At 36.7% G+C, this 21,635-nt stretch overlaps 1 protein-coding gene across 7 annotated transcripts in view; it reads left to right on the top strand.

Annotated features, from left to right (window-relative positions):
* The window catches only part of LOC105195391 (pleckstrin homology domain-containing family G member 5), a 139,922-nt gene that overhangs the window by 39,202 nt on the left and 79,085 nt on the right, over positions 1-21,635 (top strand). For 2 of the 7 annotated variants that reach the window (XM_011160778.3, XM_039458074.1), the window contains exons 1-5: positions 856-6,555; positions 7,212-7,582; positions 10,987-11,077; positions 11,614-11,701; positions 14,810-14,897. In XM_011160778.3, the coding sequence (XP_011159080.1) occupies positions 6,414-6,555; positions 7,212-7,582; positions 10,987-11,077; positions 11,614-11,701; positions 14,810-14,897 (780 nt within the window). In that variant the 5' untranslated portion in view covers positions 856-6,413. Of the gene's footprint in view, positions 1-853; positions 6,556-7,211; positions 7,583-10,359; positions 10,379-10,986; positions 11,078-11,613; positions 11,702-14,809; positions 14,898-21,635 lie in introns of those variants that run through there. The other 5 variants (XM_026138403.2, XM_011160772.3, XM_011160792.3 and 2 more) reach the window with 5 other exon arrangements.

Raw genomic sequence — 21,635 nt, 5'->3', positions numbered from 1 at the left:
GGAGGTAGCACGGAGATAATAAATCGGAGCGCGCTCCGATTAGACCGTGGCCGCAGCGCCGTCGGAAAATGAGATAATGCCGATAAGAATCGTCGACGCTGACGCGGAAGAAATGGATGAAGCGCGACCGAGGAAGAGTGCGGGACTTGTTCGCGTTTAATTTATCCCTCGGATCGCGAGGGCGGCTTTTACGCTGGGCACTTCCGAGGAACAAGCCTTATCGAAGCGTTGATTAAAAATACAACTTTAATAGGTTCGCGTGCAATCTTTGCTTAAACAAAATTTAACTGCACGCTAATTATTCGCAATCGGTACCGTTAATCTTATTAATCTTAAGCTCGTTAATACAGAAAACGCGAAAACAGCTACGCGAAACACGTGAAAAGAGTCCTCTGCATTTCGTTGCATTTAAATTTCGAGTTTGCACGAAGAAACTGATTTATTTGCAAAAGTCAAGTTAAAGTTAAGGAAAAGATCAGATAACGCAACCGGAGATCAGTGATACAAGTGCATAGTAAAAATGCAGCGGAATCTCCTCTTCGTTTTCCGAGAGATAAGCGCGTTTTATCTCAGAGTTTAACGAAATCTCACACGTGCACGGCCGCGGCGGCCGTCTTCATTTCTTTTCCATTCGACGCGCTTCGTTTGTTTATCAGCTACGTGGCGTATTATCAGTTACCAGTAATACCGAACCAATAATGAAGCGGCACTTTCGTCAGTCGCCGAAGCGCGGCCTTATCGTCGCGTGTCACATCGTTTCACTTCACTGATCGTTCGGGAAAAACGAAATCGAGAAGGAGGCCGATAAAATGGTTGAGAAGGGGTGGGGCGGAGGAGGGGGGGAGGGAAACGGGGAAAATCGTCGACTGCTCGAGAACGGCTTCTTTTTTTTATCGATCGCAATGTACATGTAATGTAAATTAAATTAGTGCCAGTGGAATATTACGATGCAACTACCACGGCGATAACAAACGACCTTGGATCGGTTCGGTGTGTGTTCGTTATCTTACGAAATTAGCTGTGCTCATAGAGCTGTGCCTTTAATAAAGGCTTGATTAGAGGCGACGGAATTTACTTCAGTTAACAGTGAATACGCGAGTGTATGACGCGAGTGCATCGCGATTTTGCATCGGGAAGGTGATAGGATAAATTCTCCGGGAAAATCTCTTGTAATTCTTGCGATTTTGCTCGATTAAAAATGTCGACGAATTTTCGTCGAACGCGCTCGTCCGTGCGTGTCGCATTTTTCCGACTAATTATACGCGCGAGGAACGCAGAGAGAATTATTGAAAGTATCAGTGATCGTGTGCCATAATTATGTGGATTTTACGCGGGCTTGTACCAGCGGGTCAATACGAGGTGTTCGCATCGTTAATAAATATAAAATTAGCGCAGTTGTCATTTTCTCGCGCGATTGATCATATAATAATGACGGTTGCATAACTGTCGAGTGTATAATATTGATAATAAATTAATACATAACTATGACGAGTGATGCATGTTGCGGAGCGATTTTAACACCGGTCGAATTTCACTTCATGAAGTCGTCGCGATTAGGGGAAAAAACCGAAATCAGAGCAAATGCTTAAACAGCGGAATGTCGCGCAATCGCACGCGTAAAGTGTCCGAAAGCATTTAAAACATTGCGATCTGGATGATATAACGAGATAAAAGTGACGTTATATCATTTATATCACTTACGATCGCCGATTATACTTCGAATTCCAAAGGAACCGATAACCGAACGTTATTAACGTGGCAAGAGGGAAAGCTCGCGAGTTTCGGGCGGCATTCGTGGATTTTTCCCGACTAACATTCTTCTCCGACATCTCGTTCGCGGCAGGAAAATGTCAAACTAATAAAATGCGATTATTTGCACGGCCCTCTCCACGCGAGTGGCCGTAAAAAAAAACGGTCGGTCGAATCGACAGTGCGACGAGTAAAAGAAACAAAGGCATCGCCGTTACGAATCAAACGTAATACGCAATCGATCGAATATGTATTCCGCCTACGGTTACGGTTTATCGACACCCCGTACGATTGTCGATAAACCTTGACCGACTTTACAGTCGGTGATCGACTTCGTATATTGCGACGAAGGAGAAACTTTAATTGATAGAATTATGTGAAATGCGTGGGTCAACGTGTCGTGGCCGTTTGCATAAAACAGCGCGAGCTGCGTCGAATTTGTACAGATAATTATTGAAATCGAGTAACTCGACGAAGGTCGCAAAAAGATACGAAAATTACGACAATATTAAAGTGTCTTTTAAGGATGCATTAAGTTTCAAAGCGTTACCAAAAATATAAAAATTTTATAGTGTTCTGTAATAATAAAATAATGTTGCGGCATCTGTGTAAAGGTTTAGTATAAATCTCTTATTGGTTTAAAAGTCATTCATTTTTTGTTTGCTCTTGATTTTCATTTTCAAAATCACGTAGTATTTACAAAACATTACGTATTAATTTAAATTTTTTAGATATACCAATAAAACTTTAATATTTATGTAAATGTTCTTTTCGATTTACTTACTTGTATAAAAGTGATTTATCTAAAACTGTAATAAAATAGTTACTTTTATTGTATAAGTCATTATAAGCCTTTTTTATTGTTTTATTTTTTGTAGCTGTGATTTCAGGTTTCGTCAAAATTTGAATGTTTATTAAAATTTTTTTATTAGAAAATGATAAGAACAGACTTATGGGAAGTCTTTTTTTAAATTTCGATAACTTTTAGTTGTACAGCCAAAACATCCTTAAATGATCAATTCATTCAATGTAAAAAGTTGCATTAAGACTTTAACTTCCTTCTCGAAGCCACGAAATTTTCAATTTTTATGGTAATCTAAATTAAAAGTAATGTTACAATGTACAAGAACTGTATTGCTCGCTTACGAACACGTTCGCGGTCTGGCGAAATGGCTTTTTAAATTGAACCTTTTTATCGCACACGTATCGCATGATCTCCGCAGATGGTTATCGAAATTAATAAATTCAATCTTGCATTAGTGTTTGCGTCGGTACGTGTGTCAAATTGCAGTCTGTTCCGGCGACTCATCTTCAATTGATTCCACGAAATAGTTCCCGTCAAAATTTTGCTGCGTGGGCTTGTACTTTTGCACGAGTATCTGCAAGAAAATGTTGAATGTCACGCGCTCGATCAATTAAAATCGTATTTCGCGCACGTTTCTTTTAGCTCGCGAGTCGAATCGCTTCCGAAAGCCATACCGATCATTCAGTTTTAAAACTGCATTTTAATCACTCTACTGTATCGATCTATCTATAGTCTATAGGCTTGGCACACTAGCAGAGGAAATCGTTATGTAACATATAGCGTGTAATTTCATGATACATGCGACAATCGCGTGATAACATATTATCTCAACTGATTCTGGGAAAAATATATATTCCCATACTTATTCATCTTCTAAATAAAGAACTTGGCTTGTAAGTAATTCGTCGTAAATAAATGCGCGATAAACAGATGAAGGAAAAACGTATCTAAACGTATTTATCAATCTATTCTAGCAATTTTGATATGATTACAATTGATTTTTTTACTTTGGAAACGAAAGATAAATCGCGTCTTTAATCAAACAAAAGAAAAACGCGAAATATAAAAATATGATACTGATTTATCTGTGATATTGTAAGACCATTTTAGATCCAGGTTGGTGTCAGAATTTTAGTTATAATTTTACGCATAAAACAAGAAACATTTGAAAAAAATTTAGAAAAACATATATAAAACAAACATTAAAATATACATGAAAAATAAATTATTTACGTTATATAAAAATATAAAGAATTTCCTGAATTTTAGATTGTTTAGTGGGTTTAGTACCAAAGCAATGTTTATAGTATATTTGAAAGTAAAAGGAAAGACGTGTATATACACTGAAGAAAGAGTATAGTAATAATCAAACTTAAATGAAAATTAGTAACAATAAGTTTTAATGAGATAGTTTTAATTAAATATTCAGTAATATAACCAAATATTTAGTAGTATTTAGCGACCATTTAATCGATTGATTACCATTATTACATTTTACTATTAACACATTTACTAGATTTTACTAAATATTTGATTGCGAGTATTAAACGAACATTTAATTGAAATTATTTTATCAAAGCTAGATTATTATTACTAAACTCTTGTTTACAGTGTCGAGTGTTCTGAAATACCGAAGAATCTGTGCGTCGCGCAAACGTCCAAGTTTCTCAGGAATGTGATACAGATAACGTTCGCGCGCGAAATTCATCCGAGCAAGCCGAATTCCCAGTACGATCTGATCTGGTTGCGATTAAACGCGGGGCAATGTTGGCAAATATTTACCGAAGACACGGCCGGCTGGCACTTCGAGTGCATTAAACGGTGACGTCTAAGGACTCGGGCGCTTTATTCCGGCGCACGACAATTGGCCGCCGCGCCGTCGCAGGCCCCGTTATTATCGCGTGCACAGCCCGTGAACTCGCCGTGCGGGACCATCTGATAGCGCGGTGCAGTTTGCGCGAGCTTATCGCGCGCTGGGATTAACCGTGGTCTTATAATCCGTTTTCTCGCGATAATACCGCGATATTGCATACGCGCGCGAGGCGCGTGTAACTTACGGGACTCGCGATTCAGCCGTGATCATGCTAATGTTGGATGCGACGCGAATTATGTTTCGCGGACTCGGAAAGAATGCTGCGAAGGTACGGGATATAATTAAACGCTTTATAGTCAGCACTAATTATTAGCTCTATTTGTTACACAGTCTATAAGCAGAGTACCCCTAAGACGTACAAAAATAAGTATGAAACTTAATAAGAATCTACTAACGTCAGACCAAAAAATTGCAAGTGATAACGTTTTGCAAAATATTACGTCACCGGTAACTAAAAATACTTGGATTCAATAAATTATAAATAGTATATGTAATCGGACTCTCAACTAAATAATACAAATCATAGCAATGATAATTATTCTCTTATAATATGTTGAGGTAAATCGACTGCGTGTATTAAAGGGGAAATAAATGGAACGTTGTCGAAATTAAATGATACGGCCAATTTGGTGCGGAAATAGTCTCTTTGTTCAAAGTAGCAAAACACAAGTGTGAGATAGCGGTTGTTATAACGACGAATTAATTTCGTGGGGTGTAATTGAATGTCGTTTTATCACGGCTAATGTCACAGGCAGTCACTAAAGATATAAATTAGCATATTACCAATTTCGAGAAACTTTTGGCATTACGTCTAAGAAAATAGAACGCACGAATAGATATTTATTTTATAATATATAGTAAAGAAAATAGAACGAATAGATATCTCTGTTATAAAGATATAGACTGTTTGTCTTTGAAATTAAGAAAAGAAAACGATTTCTCAAGAATAAACGAGCAATTGAATTGATTTGATTTTGCATTATATTTGCACATTATAATAATATGGAAATTTCTCTTTGCCGGAAAATTAAAATTAATTAATTTATTCTCCATAGTCAATTATTCTTTTTAAAAATTCGTACATTTCTAGTAATGTTGAAATTATTTTTATTTGATAATGGATAATGGATATTCGACAAATGCCGACCTTTTCCGACCGCGATAAGCGACGCTTTCTATTAGAGTAGTAAGTCTTGTTTCGGTAATTGGTCACTCGATTGGAACAGGGAGATAAATTATGAACATAATGGTGATAAAACGAGGGCAATAGTGAAAGATGAGTTTCGTACAATCTTCTCTTGATTAACAGAAAAAATTTGTTTGCTATGTACAATAACTGTAATTTCTGTAACAATTTTTTTATTCAACGTTATAAGACAGAAAAAAAAAATATATATATATTTTTTTTTAAACACTGAGAACTGAAAATCTTTTGCAAAAACCGAAAAATGACGATACGAAATAGAAATCTTTTCCATTTTATAAAAAGAAGCACGCGTTCTCTCAATTTTGCAATATCGGCTAAAAATGTGATAGGAAAGTATTTAAAAAAAAAGAAAAAAAAAACAGTGGCAGATATGAGATCGTAAATCGGATCAGCGGCTTAAAAGCGGTTAAGAAAGTTCTCAACTTCTGACGGTGCGATCGATTTTATCTCAACTTCCAGGCTTCGCTAAATACACGGAAAGCAAGAAGGTGTGAGTGGACGCAATATATTAACGACAGTGTCGATATCGTTGGTGCTTCAACGATAACACGTTATCAAAGTGATACCGTTTAATGACACAGTTTGTCATGTATGTGAGTGTACGTGCGCGTGCAAATTAGAACCAAGATGTGTCGCGCGCGATTCTGAGAGAGACGGAAAGTTATGCTTGGTCATCGAGTGAGAATAAACATATCGTCATTCACGCCGCGTGACGTGCGTAATGTCGAGTGTGACTGTCTAAGCGCGATCGATCTTGACGTGAGATTCGATTGGAAAACATGACCTTGAAGAAGGAAGCGAAGAGGTCCTCGAAAAAGGGCAAGTCGGGCCACAAAGCGACGAATTACAATGGCGAGAGCACGAATTTGACGCAGTCGGAGCAGCCCGCGAAGGAATGCAAGCAAGTGAAACAGGAAGCAGGTGTGCAGAACACTGGATATTAATCGCTCTTTGCAAAATTCTTGATACCATGCTTGACGAGAGGTATTAAACGTTATCTTCCATCAAACGCCGAAACTGTCGGGAAAGTAATTGTTTACGTTTACCGCGTCTGTTAGAGATCGAATCAATGTGACACCGTTAAAGAGCTAAATTGTATTTCTCGATGAAAATAACTGAAAATAACTATATCAAAATAAATTCAGAAAATTTCTATGAAGCAAAAAAATTAGAATCTATTATAAATTTTATGACAATCTAATTGTTCTTTTGAAATTCGGTTTACCATATTTGAATTTTAAAATTCTGAGGCCAGAATGAAACTCAGCGACCCTGAAAATAAAGTTTTTCATGAGTTACTTTGTTAGAAAGCTCCGTCCTCAAAGGAGGGCGTAGAAATCGTAAAAATCAATAGATTATTTTATTTTGATAAAAATAATTTGATTAATCATGTTTTATCAAACTCGTGAGCTAAAGATATATTTGAAATAGCATAAAATAATTTCGATGGCGTTTAATGGAAAGAAAATGTTGTTTTTTAATCGTGAGACACATATATTATGGCTTAAAAATACAAAGACGCGTCTTCTTGAACTCTTTTGCAACACGTCAAGTTAAAGAAAGTAATGTCTCTCAAGAGTCCTCCAGCGTCAAGAAACCATCGTTAAAGGATGTGGAAAATTCGAGCGGGAAGTTCGAACGACGCGGGTCGTTTCGTCGGAAATTCGGTGCTCTGCTAAGAGGGAGCGCCGAGTTACCGGCGGTGATAAACCGAGGCCTGCAGCCGATCAGGCGTAGCTTGAGCTTCAGCAAGGATCTCCATCGCAGCCACGAGCCGTCGAGGCAGCCCTACAGGACCAGCAGCGTGCAGTGGTACAACAGTCTCAGCTCGCTGGCGGAGGATGAGGTCGATGGCGATTGCAAGAGGGCGGGTGCTTCCGAAAAGAAGGTCTTTGACGATAAGGTAGCCCAGATCACCAGGACGCGCAGTCTGATGGAAAAGTACCCTGTAAGAATCTCTCGCTGTTCTTAAAAAAAACAAATCTGGAAGAGAGTATTTATCTTTTAAAAGATGAAGGAACTATATGCGATTATAAATTCTGAGTCTGTAATTTTTTTGTTTTCTGAAAAATACATTTTATGCGAGAGAGAGAGAGAGAGAGAGAGAGAGAGAGAGAGAGAGAGAGAGAGATGCGAACGTTAGCAAGTTGGTCTAATCATTATAGGAAGGTACATAATTCATCGCGAGCGAGTTTTGAAACTTCTTTCTCTCGAGAGTGTTATTCTGGAGAAGTTTTGAGGAAATTGTTAATTTGCGAAATTCACGAACGTCACAAATGTCGCGTGTAGCTCTCGAGAGCATTTCGCAAATTAAGAAATTGCGATTAATTCGATTGTTTAACGAGAGAGCGAGGTGCGTGATGATCTCAACGCTGTCTGGTATAGTTTGCGCATCATCGCCGAATCATAATTAACAGTTAGACGCGATCCTTATCGTCTTTTAGGAAATCACGAGAGGCATGCTACCCGAGACTTAAATCTCGTTAAACTTGCTCCGGAGAGATTAATGAGATTTTATTTGCCTCATCCACCGATCTTTACCAGTATTCTATTAATCGCCGCGAGTTTTTCCTTTTTCCTTTCTCGTCCCCCGCAGAAGCCTCGCTTAATTTACAACTTTTTACCGGACTGCAGCTCTTCGTACCGTCGGGATTTAACCTAGCCATATTTTCATATAATCGTCTAATCACCCAACAAAATTTTCCACTTTTAGCAAATTCTGACTTGTATTATCTGTCTGTTTTTTTTTTCTATCTCTTTTTCTCAATTTTTTTAAACATAAAGGTGAAAGGACCAATATTTTCAGCGAATCTTGGTAACTAAATATAATTTTTGTGAATTTTTACAATCTTCAGTTCACGTGAAATACGCGCAGTATTCGTCTTGAAATACAGTTAATTGAAGTTAAAATACGTAACATCACAAATTAATTGCCTTGGTAGTCGAATCGTTAAGATACCTGGAATGTAGAGGAATCCAAGTTTGTATCCTGGTTCAGATATTACTTTGCTTATAAAAATTCTTTAGTTTTTTTAATCTTTTATGAGTATCAGAATTATTAAATTGCGTCCATTTAGTCCATTTAGTCATGCTTGACATTTTCATTGAACTTAATCTCGTTATTGTTGTCAATTTTTTTATTTGTGAGTTTTCATTCTACTGAGAATAAAGAAACGTATCTACGAAGTTAACATTTTGTTGCCAGAATTTCAAAGTAATTGACAGAATTCCCTTCACGAGTTAAGACTATCTGTTATATCGGAATTCTAAAAACGGGCGCTAACTTTACGGGGGTAAGGAAAAGTTTAGCCGGAAGCTTCCAGCATGATTCCGTGCCGTGCACGAACGAATCGAGACTATCGATTTATGTGGCGGTTAAAACGCCGATGGTAATTTAAGTGATGAGGCGTTCTTGCCTACGAAAATTATCGATTAGCTCTGACTATCAAATCATAATTCTATATGGAAATTAGCAGCGTATCGTGAAATTAGAGTTTGAATGCGTACTGTAATTAACCTCCTCCTCTCCTCTCTTGGCGAATAAATACAATCTTTTATTTTATTTGTAGATTGAGCCTAATTAAAACGAGTTTAATTAAAAGTCTAATTAATTGAAGCAGTAGGTCATCACAACGTACATTTCGGATTTATGCCGGATTTGAGATTGACCAAAAGTGTGGAAGCGTGGAAATTCCGAAAACATGGAATACGCCGGCTGTTTTTTAAATGCCGAATTCCACCTATTCGAGGCTGAGAACCGTATCGTAACATTTTAGTAAAGCAGGATTTCGCGAGGAAAGCGTATCCGACGATATCGCCGGATTCTAACCGGGACTATTGTTCTGTAGGAATCCAAACACCTGAATTGTGCGGCTTTAGGTACAATCAGATTTGAATCTTGCACGCGAAACCGGCTAAGCGTTTAACCCATTTGCATCCGTACCAGTGCTTACGTTCAGCATGATACAATCGCACGCTCTGTGCACACAGTTTGCAATGCCAACTTCCGCTGTCTTATTGACAGCTTGACTCGCGGATTATCTCGCTGCTGTGCGATCTCTGAAAATGTAGCCATTACACCTTTATGAGATAAACTAAATGACTTTGCGATCCAATGAACGAGAACGTCTCAAAACTTCCACTAACTCGTGGAACAGCATTTACAAATTGGCTGTTTAATTGATCTAAAATAGTTCCGTAATGCCTCGATTGCTACGTCGTTCTTTATTGAGAATTAATTCTCGTCGCGCGACCATTGTACGAACAATCGACAATTTCAATATGAGTAATTTGGTCAATCTGTTCATATTCACGAATAATCAGCCGTTAGTAGTACATTAACAGACAATGAATAATTTGCAGACAGCCTTTAGTGGTACATCAATAGATATTTGCGATGTAAAATTACTATCAAGCGTCGCTGATGGCAAAATAAAAATTTAATTTTTGCGCGGTTAATCGAAAAAGCAATAAACATCGTGTACTTAACAAGATAGCGGGTGGTTTTTACGATCCGCTGTTATTTACGTAGATAGCTAATGAAAAATTTGCAAGCGTAATGAGACTTCCGCTCTTTCTCTCCCCTCCCCCTCCTCTTTTCTTCTATCCTTCCTCTTTCTTCCCTTTTCTCTGTTTCTCTTTATTTCTCTGTTTTTCTTTATTTTTTCTTGCACCACGTATAGACGCTTTTTCCTGTCGGAAAACTTGGCGAAAAACTCATCTTGCTTCCACGTCAAGAATTATGGTGACGACGACTGTTGAATGGCGTTAAAGTTTATGAATTTTTTCGCAAATCCTCCTTCTAGGCGCCACTTAAGTTTTATTCTTGTTGCTCGGATTGTACTCTGATTTATTATTCCTCTTATTTATCACGCATACGCGTGTGTAAAATATATAATATTAAGTAAATAATGTGTGTGTTTTAAGTAATATAAATATATATATACACGTATATACATATATTGAATGTTTTTTTCATTAACGTAACGCAGAATGTCACTGCACGTAAATTGCAACGAGAACGATTCGCGATAGCCCGCATGGTTGAAACAAACCACGTTTGAAAATTCATACTCGCTTTACAAAGCATACGGCGCGATATCTGCATTCATAATTAAAATAATGTTATACAATAACGTGCGTATATATCTATGCATATCAAGTTATATAACGTCCGATTTTCATTTAATAATGAAAATTTTATTAATATAAGATCGTTTGCAACAAATCATTAACGACAAAAATGATAGTTTATTCAAGTTATTTTCGATCGTTTTCAAATGTACAAGTACTTGTACTGACAAATAATTTTTTAAACGAGACTTATATAAGACGTTTGTATTTATTTTACAGGCCACGAATATCAGACGAAGGCTGAATACTCTGTCACATCCGTCGGCACCTCCTTATGGACGCTACAGCGATTACTATCACTCCAATATAGGTGATTATATTAATAATTACCATTGCTGATTACCTATACAATTTACATAACTTACATATAATTTGTTATATCGAATAAGTTTTAAGAGTTTTGTGTATAAAAAAGTATTTGCTTGACACTTCTTTCTGTCTTTTTTTTTATTTTTTGTGTAACTTGCAATACTATATAATGAAAATTGTATACACCTTACACGTTTCTTTTACTCTGTTCATATTTTTCATTACGACACAAGTCCAAATTTACTTCCGTAATTTTTTCGAGAATTTAGTTTAGAATTAATTGTCGGACTAATTTCTAGAAAATGATTAATCATCGCGAAATATACGCGACGAGACTCAACCTTTTCCGCAAATTTTATAAAGATATGGAGTTGGGTCGAGCTGGTTAATTTTTCTGAATCCCTCCCAAGATTATATATTCTTCCTTTTCCTCAGACAAGATTAAGCTTTATATTCTCCACTGAAATATTCATATAAGCGAGACGCAATACACTTCGACGTGTCTCTTTGAAAAAGCTTTTTTCGCTCGTGTTTCAGACCTAAGCAATCCACCTTGTGAAGCAAGCAGTCTTCCTGCTTTGAGTCGAGTTGCCGTCGATACGGTTGACAATGAAACGAAATTACTGTAAGTACGACCGATTGATTTCTTTTACTCTGCTCCTCTGTGTCATCGTCTCTCTTATTTCTTACAGTTAATTGTGATGTTAATAACGATTTAATTATAGCACTAGATTCCTGTATTTAAAAGCAAAAAAAGTTTGCGAAATGATTATTTATAAAATTGTATATTCTATCTTGATTTCAAAGATTTAATTTTCAAAAATTTTTTTGTTACAAATTTTTTTTTTTTTTATCTTCTCCATTGAATATCGCATTTATTCGAATCCATTCAAAAATTGATTGTCAAAATGACAATTGTCATTTTCTTTTTTTTTCTTCCGTAACTTTAAATTTGTATTATTTTTTACGCAAGAAAGACACAAAGAAAGGAATATTGCCCGAACGATTAATTGCTCGTATAATCGATTTTAAAAATTTGTTGCGTTTTTTTTCGCATACGGAAAGAAAAACGACGATCGTAAAACGTCGCCGGTTGATTTTCGCACGTATAAATTGTTTCGCGATCGTTTCGTCGGCAGATAATAAATTACGGTTGAAAAGAAGGGCAGGAAGACAGAAGGAGGTCAGTAAACCGCTATCTGCGATAAATCACAGCATTGGATAAAGAGTAACTTTGGCTATGTACTCGAAGATCGAACGAATTCGAGAAAGAGGTGAAAGAATTCGCGTTAATTTTCTTCGAAATACTTGGAACGCTTGGATCGCATTACACCTTTTGCGATCCGCGTTTTGTTCGCGTTATTTTTAAAAGTTTAATCGCTCCTCGATTTTCGGAAACTTGTTCTACGGACATTACTCAGGTCTCATCGTGGCTGATTAATAAATCAATTCTTTCGTTCGCACGTACGCGCAACTTTCAAACTATTGTTTTCCCTTTCCTTCTACCAGCAAACGCGTCGTTCGCGCAAAATGAATAGCTTTTCTGGAGAAGTATATGTTTCGCAGCTGCACGTGCAACGGGGTATCGAAACACGAGTTACGGGATCGTCGCTTGTATATCCGTAAATCAAGCCCGCCACTATAGCAATTTACCTAGTTTGTTGCAATGAAACAAAAGTCCAAATCGCGCGGCACATCGTTACGTATTCGCCATTCGTTTTGGTTTTACCGACGTTTTAAGTCTAAAAGTGGGATGTTAGTTTACTTTAGCCAGTGTTTTATACGTGTGTAATAACAAAAATGTTTCTTAAAATTCTTAACGGTGCTAATAATTAATCGAATTATTTTACTTTGTTTTTACACTTATACACAATTACGTCTTTCTGAGAAAATACTGAAAAATTTACTTGCTTTTCCAACCGTAAAGTAAATGTTGTCATTGTAAATAAAATGGCATCTACAGTGCTGAAATCATGAACTTTTAAGAGATCGCTTCGATGATAATTTTTTTGTGTCAATTATTGAAATTCGTTCCACGATTTCGGGAACAAGCAGGAGAAAACAAAACTATTTTGACAATTTGAGGTGCAAAGGATCCGAAGCTCATCGGTATTCCTCTCTTATTTTTCAGCCAACGCCTCACTTCAATTCCGAGTCATTATTCTTTGATATTCCACATGGGTTCCTCGCCGCGCCGGTATTTTACTGATAGTCGTATTTTGTGTCCGTTCTTGACATTTATTGCTAGTAAAATTTATAAAAAATATATCCTATATAACAGCGATATAGAAAATCGATATTCACTGAACAATTCGATTAATCATGATGGATAAACTATTTATAGTTTCTTACTATTGCAAAATTAATGGCACAAATACTCAATACGTTACAACAAACACTTGCGTCAATGATAATTTTTGTATAAAAATTTTTAAAAAAATTTATACAATTACTCTTCTAAAGAATTAGATTCTATTGTTGTTTATTCTATTTGCACGAATTGTCATGACATTATCTCAGTTATTGCTTATTTAATAATCTTTTCGCTACGGCCGCAGAGAACACGAGAAAAAAAAGAAAAAGTGATAATCAGTATTTCTTTGAATAATGTAAGGAAATGTGCATGGCTGACAACACAGTTCACTTTTATACCGGTGTCTCACGCATTGGCGAGCAGACTGAAAACGTGAAACATCGTGACCGACATTTCCATTTCATCTTTTGCAAGTTTCTTTCTCTCTCTTTTGACTTCTCCGGTTTCTTGGGCTTTACGCCTTCTCGCAAAGAAATAGAAGCAGCCATGGAAGGATAACTGTGGAATTCCGTCATGAAGTTTCCGCGAACAGAACGCTTTCTCGCACGTCCATCATTTTAAAATCCGAGCACTGCTATTACCATTTTCTGAGTTAACACCTTCCTTTGTGAGATGAAAACCGCATTAATTACTACGAGCTAGGCAATGTTTGCAAGGACTGAATTAAGTCATGATATTCAAGCTAGTACTTTGACGAGAATATTGCTTCGAAAAGTTATGACGCAGCTATTTGACGTAGTTTTTCTGGTAAACACTAAAATCTTAGGATAAATATTACAGAGATATTACATACTTTTGCGTAATATTATAGCCTTGGAAATTCATAAAGAGAAAAAAAATTTGCAGCGAAGTAGTAATCCTGACGGTAGAATAAAATAAAAGTCGCCACCATTTTGCAACATTTGTTGACAAAGCAGATCATTTTAAATCAAATTTGTATTTATTCAAATATAGCTACAATTATATGTCAATTTCACGCACATTTATGTGTCTGAAATTCAAATGTAGAGACGCTATTTCATGCGTCGCGAAAGACATTGAGAAATTTGCATCGATTCCTGTGAGGGTGAAAGCCCGGGGGTAACTTTGCTTAAGAATCGAGGTGAGATGTATTGATATTTATCGCTAGTGACACCGAGGCACAGAATTTGATATCACTTCAACAGAATCTGATATTACTTCCTGGAAATTGAGCATCTTTCCATATCAAAAACTCTTTTTTAATCCAAAGGCGATTAACAAGCGCTATTTTCATGAAATAAATAAGCAAAATATAGAAGAATAGAAAATAAAAATCTTTAAACAAAATGTAAATTAATTAACTATTGTCGCAAAAATTTGATCATTGCAAGAATTCTAACATTAGAATAGAAGAAAAGCGTATTTAATTAATTCAATGTATTTTTGTTTTTATGGAAGAGAGCAACAGGTCAAGAACGGACGAAAGAACTTCAGATCCAGCGTCCGAAAGTTATCTCCGTTGGGAAATTTCATCAAACAGCACTTGGTGAGTCTTTTCTTTTTATTTTTTGCATTAAATGAATTATTTTACAGATGCGCTATTTGTTTCATTTAAACGGATCGTTTCGTATAATAATTCGCGGCATATTGCGATAAAATCAATTCCTGCAAACGTTACCAATAGCATAACTCGTGTGACTTTAAGCTCATTGTCATTAAATTTATTAAAAGAAAGATTTTTTTTTCTCTATAAATAGCTAATCAATATTCATCCACGCAGTATATGTAGACATCGAGTAATACATTTTTTCTAAAATTTGATTTTTTTGTATACAAATTAAATTTGTATTATAAACGATATTTACATATTTAGTGCATGTTCAGGCTGCATTTAAATCGAAAAACTTTATTTATATCCATGCAAATATTATATTATTGATATTTTTCCGTCGAGAAAAACGCATTTTTAAAACGGCAATTAAGGTCTGTTTTTTTATTTATTTATTAAAGAACATTCAATGCAAGAATTAAAAATATTTGCACAGAATTAATGTAGCGCCTACATAAACTTATCAGCTATTACTTTAATTATCTAGTCATTTAATTCAAACCGAATTTTGTAATTATTAAAGTTAACTTTTCGTAACCGGGATGAAAATATCCCTCTAATTGAAAATAATATTCGTCTTAATTAAACCGTCATCGCAGTTAGTCCATTATCGGAGCTGCCGATCAATCGAAATTGCAAAGGTCAATTCACGAACCAATAAGCAAAGGTCTCGCGTGACCTCGTCCCTTTGCATTTACGCGAGAGCCCGCTTGTGAATCCGAACGAAACATTTGGAAGCACACGATCGAGTTTTGGTGTCCGGGAGATAAAGTGAAGATTTTACAGCCTCAGACTCAGAGCGATAGACGAGTGCCATGAGATTTACTGTCGGCTGACGAGAGGTAGCAAAAGGAAGATCCAGCACTGCGGTGAGAGAGAGGGATAAAATAAGAATAAAAACCGCAATGAGAGAGAGAGACAAAGAGGGAGAAAGCAGCAACGATTTCCGCGCAATGGCGAATTCATCTATAAATAATCCAAGCGGTTGACCAAGTTGCTTTTCGAAATGTGCAACTTATGCTATTCGTCCGTTTACGTTTACTATAATTTACTACCGCTGTCTCTCTCTTAAGTTTAATTGAATATTCTATATTTAGCATCTTTCCTCGAAGGAATACATAGATTTACAGATACCCGACTGTTAGCTTAAAGCCTCTGGTGCTCTCAAATCCACCACTGTACCGCTCCCGAGGATCCACTTTGCCACCTCTCATTTCTTCCTGCCCGGTCCAGTCTTTTCCTTTTCCCTTCGCGCTGCTGCCCGCGGGGACGGATTCCTCGCGCCCCTGTAATAGAAGTGTCATCCGAAAATGTTTTCTATCCCCAAGCGCTGCAAACGTGTCTCTCTTGCTCTGTGATTTTTATTGGCTCGGTAACTTTGCCATTCATCACCTGGCTCTTCTTTCTCGATGTTAACATTCCGCTCCCGTACGGCGAGCTCAAATTATTGTACTTCACCGATACTGGAATTTGTTATCTCAGCTCTCAGAGCGCGAAAATTTGAAAACCTTAGAAAATAACAAGTGTCTACGAAAATGATAAGTATGAATCCTATAGTTCGCAAGTATTTAGCTAAAAAAACAAAAAAATACTAACATTTCTCTCTGAAAAATATCTCTCTGAAAAGTATTAAATAAAGGAATGTTGAATATTTCAGAGTTTACGATGAATACAGAGGCGTTACGTGCTTCTCTGTTTGTTGTTCCGCGAGGCGAGACATTTAATCGGCGTATAGGATTCTTCTTGACAGACTGAAACAAGAGAAAAATGCAAAGTGATCGATCGAGGGGGGGTTGGGGGGAAGTGACGATCCGAGGACTCAAACAGTACAACAATGAGCGGAACGACAGCGAAGAAAGGTCACTTTAGCTCTTACGTCAATTCCTCGCGGCGCATCGCGCATCGACCGTAACCACTGCGTGTCGGTAATGGTCTTCGCGTCGACCGCGACCACTCGCGCGTCCGATCGCGGAGCGACCGCTACCACTGAACGGGATCGATCAGATCCGTACCGCGTTTGGTTTTCCTCGGTCGGTCGTTAACGTTTAAACCGAATCACCGTGGGCGGCACAGGAAGGAAAGAAGGATTTATCGTCTACCCGCGACTTCGGCCGTATCTTCTAATCCCGTCTAATAGCGGCATAAATTCGTGCGGTAAGCATTCTTAGCGTCTCGCCCCGTTAACGCTCCTTCTTCATCTTGTTTCTTTCTTTTTTTTTTACCGATCACGCAAACGACTTACAGCAAGAACAGTATTTCCTTACCGTTCGATCACTATCATCGGTAAAGAATTAGGGTAACTTTCTCCTCTCTTTTTCTCCCCGCCTCCCTGCCTTTATAAAAATTATACTAGCGCTACGTTGCGGTTACCGTGATCGAAAGCATCCAAAACATCTCGATTCGCAAATGCATTGTAGACGTTGCAAACGAACGCGGCGGAAGGAAACGACTTACGTGCGCAAATTCCGTTTTATAATCGTCGATCGTCAAGGAGATTCTAACCGCTGAATCGTGCTCGCGTAATGCCAAGTCGTAACCGTTGTGCCAAGCGACTTGGTTAAATGATGTTGCAACACCAGCTTTCTCGACTCGCGTCCCGGATTGACAATTATTGCTCCATCTCGCTGTCAACACCGAAACAGCGAAAAGACGGTGACAGTGACACTCGTTTAAAGAAAACGTTTGCAATACGTGCCTTCTTCCTTAGGATTCATTTGTATTGTGCAACACTAGCGAAATCACATCTATTTGTTTCGTGGAAATCTCTTCTTAACGTTTACGTTGTCGGATCAAGATGGCATTATCTAACGAGACGTAATATGTCAAGGAAGTTCTCCGAGCATTACATTCCAATGCATTACATTCCTTTATGAGCAAACAATTATTTCTTAATCTCAAATATTCGAAAGATTGTACCTACTAATCATACGTTTAAGACAACTGCATCAGATCTAATTCTCTTATCTATAATAAAACGAAAATTTAGATATTAAAATACTGGTCAATCACGTTTCGCACTCTTGTATTTTTGCATTTATCAAACGAGCTTTATTTCAATATGCCTCAATTGATTACAACTAAGATGTTTAAGACTGGCTGAGAGAAATTCTAGAACATTTTACAAACAGTTATATACATTTTATCTATAAATATTACGCGGTAGAGACGTTTGCAACATTACTGCCGCAATTATTTCGCTGAGTGACGGATGCTCGATTCGCTGTCACCGCGAGCTTTGTCATTCTTCGCGCGGTCGCAATCATCCGAAGATGCTCACGTCGCTGCGGGATCGAATCACGAGCGTGGGCGAGCCCACGTGGGAATATCTTGAAAGGCATGCTCTGCAGAATTTCTCGATGAATGCACAAAATGCACGCGTTTTAAAGGCGTGGACGCATTATATTGAAACAGAAAAAGGAATAAATTTGCTCAAAGAAATATTTATAGACAAGAAAGGTTATAAGATAAATTATTTTTCCAAAAAGTTTTTAATTTTATTGCTATTCTATCGGGAAAATTTATTTACTGTTTTTTAAATTTATATTATAATTAAATTTTTCTTTTGTAATTTTTTTTTATTGTAATAATTGGAAATTTTTTTTCATTCTTATAAAATACGTTCTTTAAATAATGACGTTCAGTAATTTGATAAGAGCGTTTTTAATTTTCGAGAAAGAACAAATTTCCTTACAGCATTGCAAACACGGATCATAAATAACGTTTGTCATTTTGTAGTTTATAATAGTTTAAAATTTTGTAATAGTTTATAACAGTATAAAATACTTAATATAATCGAATAAAAAACTTTGGAATTTAGAAAATATTTTCATACCGTAAAATTAATCTAAGGCCGCTGTGCGATGACGGAGAAGCGGCGCAAAGTTTATGATTATCGACATGCACGCCAAGTTTCCTTGGGGAGATGATTCCTCCCTTTCACTCGATCACAAAGAAATTTTGCACTCGAGGCTGCATTCGAGATTCAGTCTGACTTTTGCACTGGCTCTTTGGGATTTGAGAGATTTCGTCGACGAGCGACGATACCATTAGAATCGCGGCTATTACCTGGAGCTAATTATTTTAATTAAATGCATCCCACGCCTGAAAAAAAATATTCTTCTGTTTTGTTAATCGTAACACATTTAATGAAGCAATATCTATGCAAGAACAAGCTGGCGGTAACGTGGAATAAAAAAATAGCATACGAATTCCCGATTTCATCTCTTTTTCTTTCTCAATATAACAAAAAAAAGATATACGCATAAAATGGAAAATGATATAAAGAATATAAAAAATAATTAAAAAATTTTAATTATAAATTTGTTCATGGTTTTTTTTTTAATATCAACTTGACTGTTGGATCAAGTAGTCCTATCTTAGAAGCGCGGTGTCGCGGGCTTTATTTTCGCCGTCAAACATTCAATAGATAAATAAGCAAAAAAATTTTTTTGCATAACTCTCCGCTCTGGGTTTTAACCTGAGAGACTACCATTCATCTCTTTATACAAACTCTAACTCGCGGGATTACACGTTGCTCTTTGGTCCTCACTCGAATCAAGTTGCCATTCAAGCGGAGTAGAAACATAATTGCGTTTTGCGCTTTGCGCTTCACCGTTAACATGCACAATACTTGTAACAACGCACGCAATAAAAGCACATGCGTATTTACCTGTGCGAAATCGTTCATCAGCCGAGCAAGCGAATGCGATTTATCGAAACAGAAGAGGTAAAAACTCTCAAAATGCATGTATATATAGTAGATTCAAAGTGCATTTACATAATTTCATTACATCGCGCCGCCGGATTGACGAGGAAGCTGCGAGTTTTCGTTTACTTTGCACTTTATTTGTTACAAAATACATATGAATATGACACGTGTCCGAATATTGAAATAGAGTATCCTTTCTATTTCAATTTTCCGTGATATTTTCTTAAGGCGCGTGGTGAGCTTTGCACTTTCGCATTCTATCTACGTGGAATACATTCTCATGAGTTTACATAAGATTATTCAATATCGTTAGCTATCCGTCCAGTAAAGAACACAGTGTCACAAATTTACATAAGATTACTCGATCTTGTCAACGTTATGCTCATATTTTCACTAATTTCTTCCTGATTATAATTAAATTTACAAGTTCTTTGTGAGCGCTTGAAATAAATTCGAAATAAAGTTGCTCTAGTAATACTATATTCGTTGGAGAAATTAATTAAAAAAATATGTAAAGATTATCGTATTATTTAAAAATATTAGGTATTACGTTAGTTTCAACATTCATATGATTATCCCCGATTGTTTCTCATTGCTTCCGAGTTGTTTCGTAAAAATTGTCATTAAAACCTGACCGGCTCTGCCGTATTATCGTACTTGTCAAGCACAGACAAAGGATTACAACGTAGCCTCCAACGTGTGTATGCTCCTACCGTTACCACCATGGTAACGAGAATTATACGGACCGTGGACGGATAAGAGCGATACTGGTCGATGTTAACCAAAGCCACCGGCGGTGCTTTGATGTAAAATTGAGATAGTAAGAGAAACGCGCCAGAACTGCACGACATAATGTTACACGACACGGTGTAACATTACATTTTACGAAACGCGGTATCCTCCAATAATACCTCCGGCAAACGATTTTACCTTGCGTAGTCACTTTTGTCCTAACGCGGAGAAGGGTTAGCAGGAATGATTCACGAGATATTCGCGTGAAAGAGACATCGATGGATATTAATTTCTTCATATCACGTTACAAAGATATCTTTTTTCAAAGGACACGTGAATCGAGCGGGCTACTCACCGCTTCAATTGCTCTCCTCGCGTTAAAACGATGCAAAATATTCTCTAGGAAAAAAAGAGTCCTGCTTTGTGCGCGATCAATGTTTTGCCATGTCGCAGGTATGCGAGTTACGTGCCAAATTGGATTGCAATCGAGAACGAAACTGTAGAGGAAGCACTTTATTTTTAAAATATTGGGGAAAAAAGTTACGAGGCCAAAAGTAATATAAGTTGAGAACATTGATTCGAGATAAGTTTTCATATAACCAGATAAAGATGTAATCTACAGTATACCGTATTGCGAAATTTCAGTAGATTCTGTTTACTAATAAAGAGTCCCTACTTGCTGTTTTAATCTTTGTAACTTGGATCCTTATCAAAATTTTCAGACTGTTATTGGTATTTAGAAATAAAAAGAGTTGTTCTTTGCGAAAAATCTAGTCGACAGGGGGACAGGGGACATCTGGGGAAAAAAATATAAAGATTGAATGCGGAAGTAAAAGAAGAACGACACACCTTTTTGTTTATTGACAAATATTTAATAAATAAATAATATCCCTTATCTTTTTCAGTAGAATATTTTTGAAATACGTAAAAAAACGAAAAAAATTATTTTATCCCTTTTGATCTCCTTTTTTAAATCTACAATTTTTATTATAAATAAGCAAAATTATCTATTTGCTGAATATTTATGAAAATACAGAGATCTCTTACTTTTTTATTTACACTTTTAATTTTTATATTTTTTCTAATATTCTACTGCATTGCCGACTAAATTTAAAAAAAAAACAATTCTAATTTATTTTTAATATTGCAGTCTAAAAATTTTAATGGATTTAGGACTTAAATTATACGGATTTAAAACAGAAAAACGTGGCCTTTTGATACTTAGTGAGTTAATG

The sequence above is a fragment of the Solenopsis invicta genome, chromosome 15 (assembly GCF_016802725.1).
Source record: "Solenopsis invicta isolate M01_SB chromosome 15, UNIL_Sinv_3.0, whole genome shotgun sequence".
NCBI classification, from domain to species: Eukaryota; Metazoa; Arthropoda; class Insecta; order Hymenoptera; family Formicidae; genus Solenopsis; species Solenopsis invicta.
This window is presented reverse-complemented; position numbering and strand designations above follow the sequence as displayed.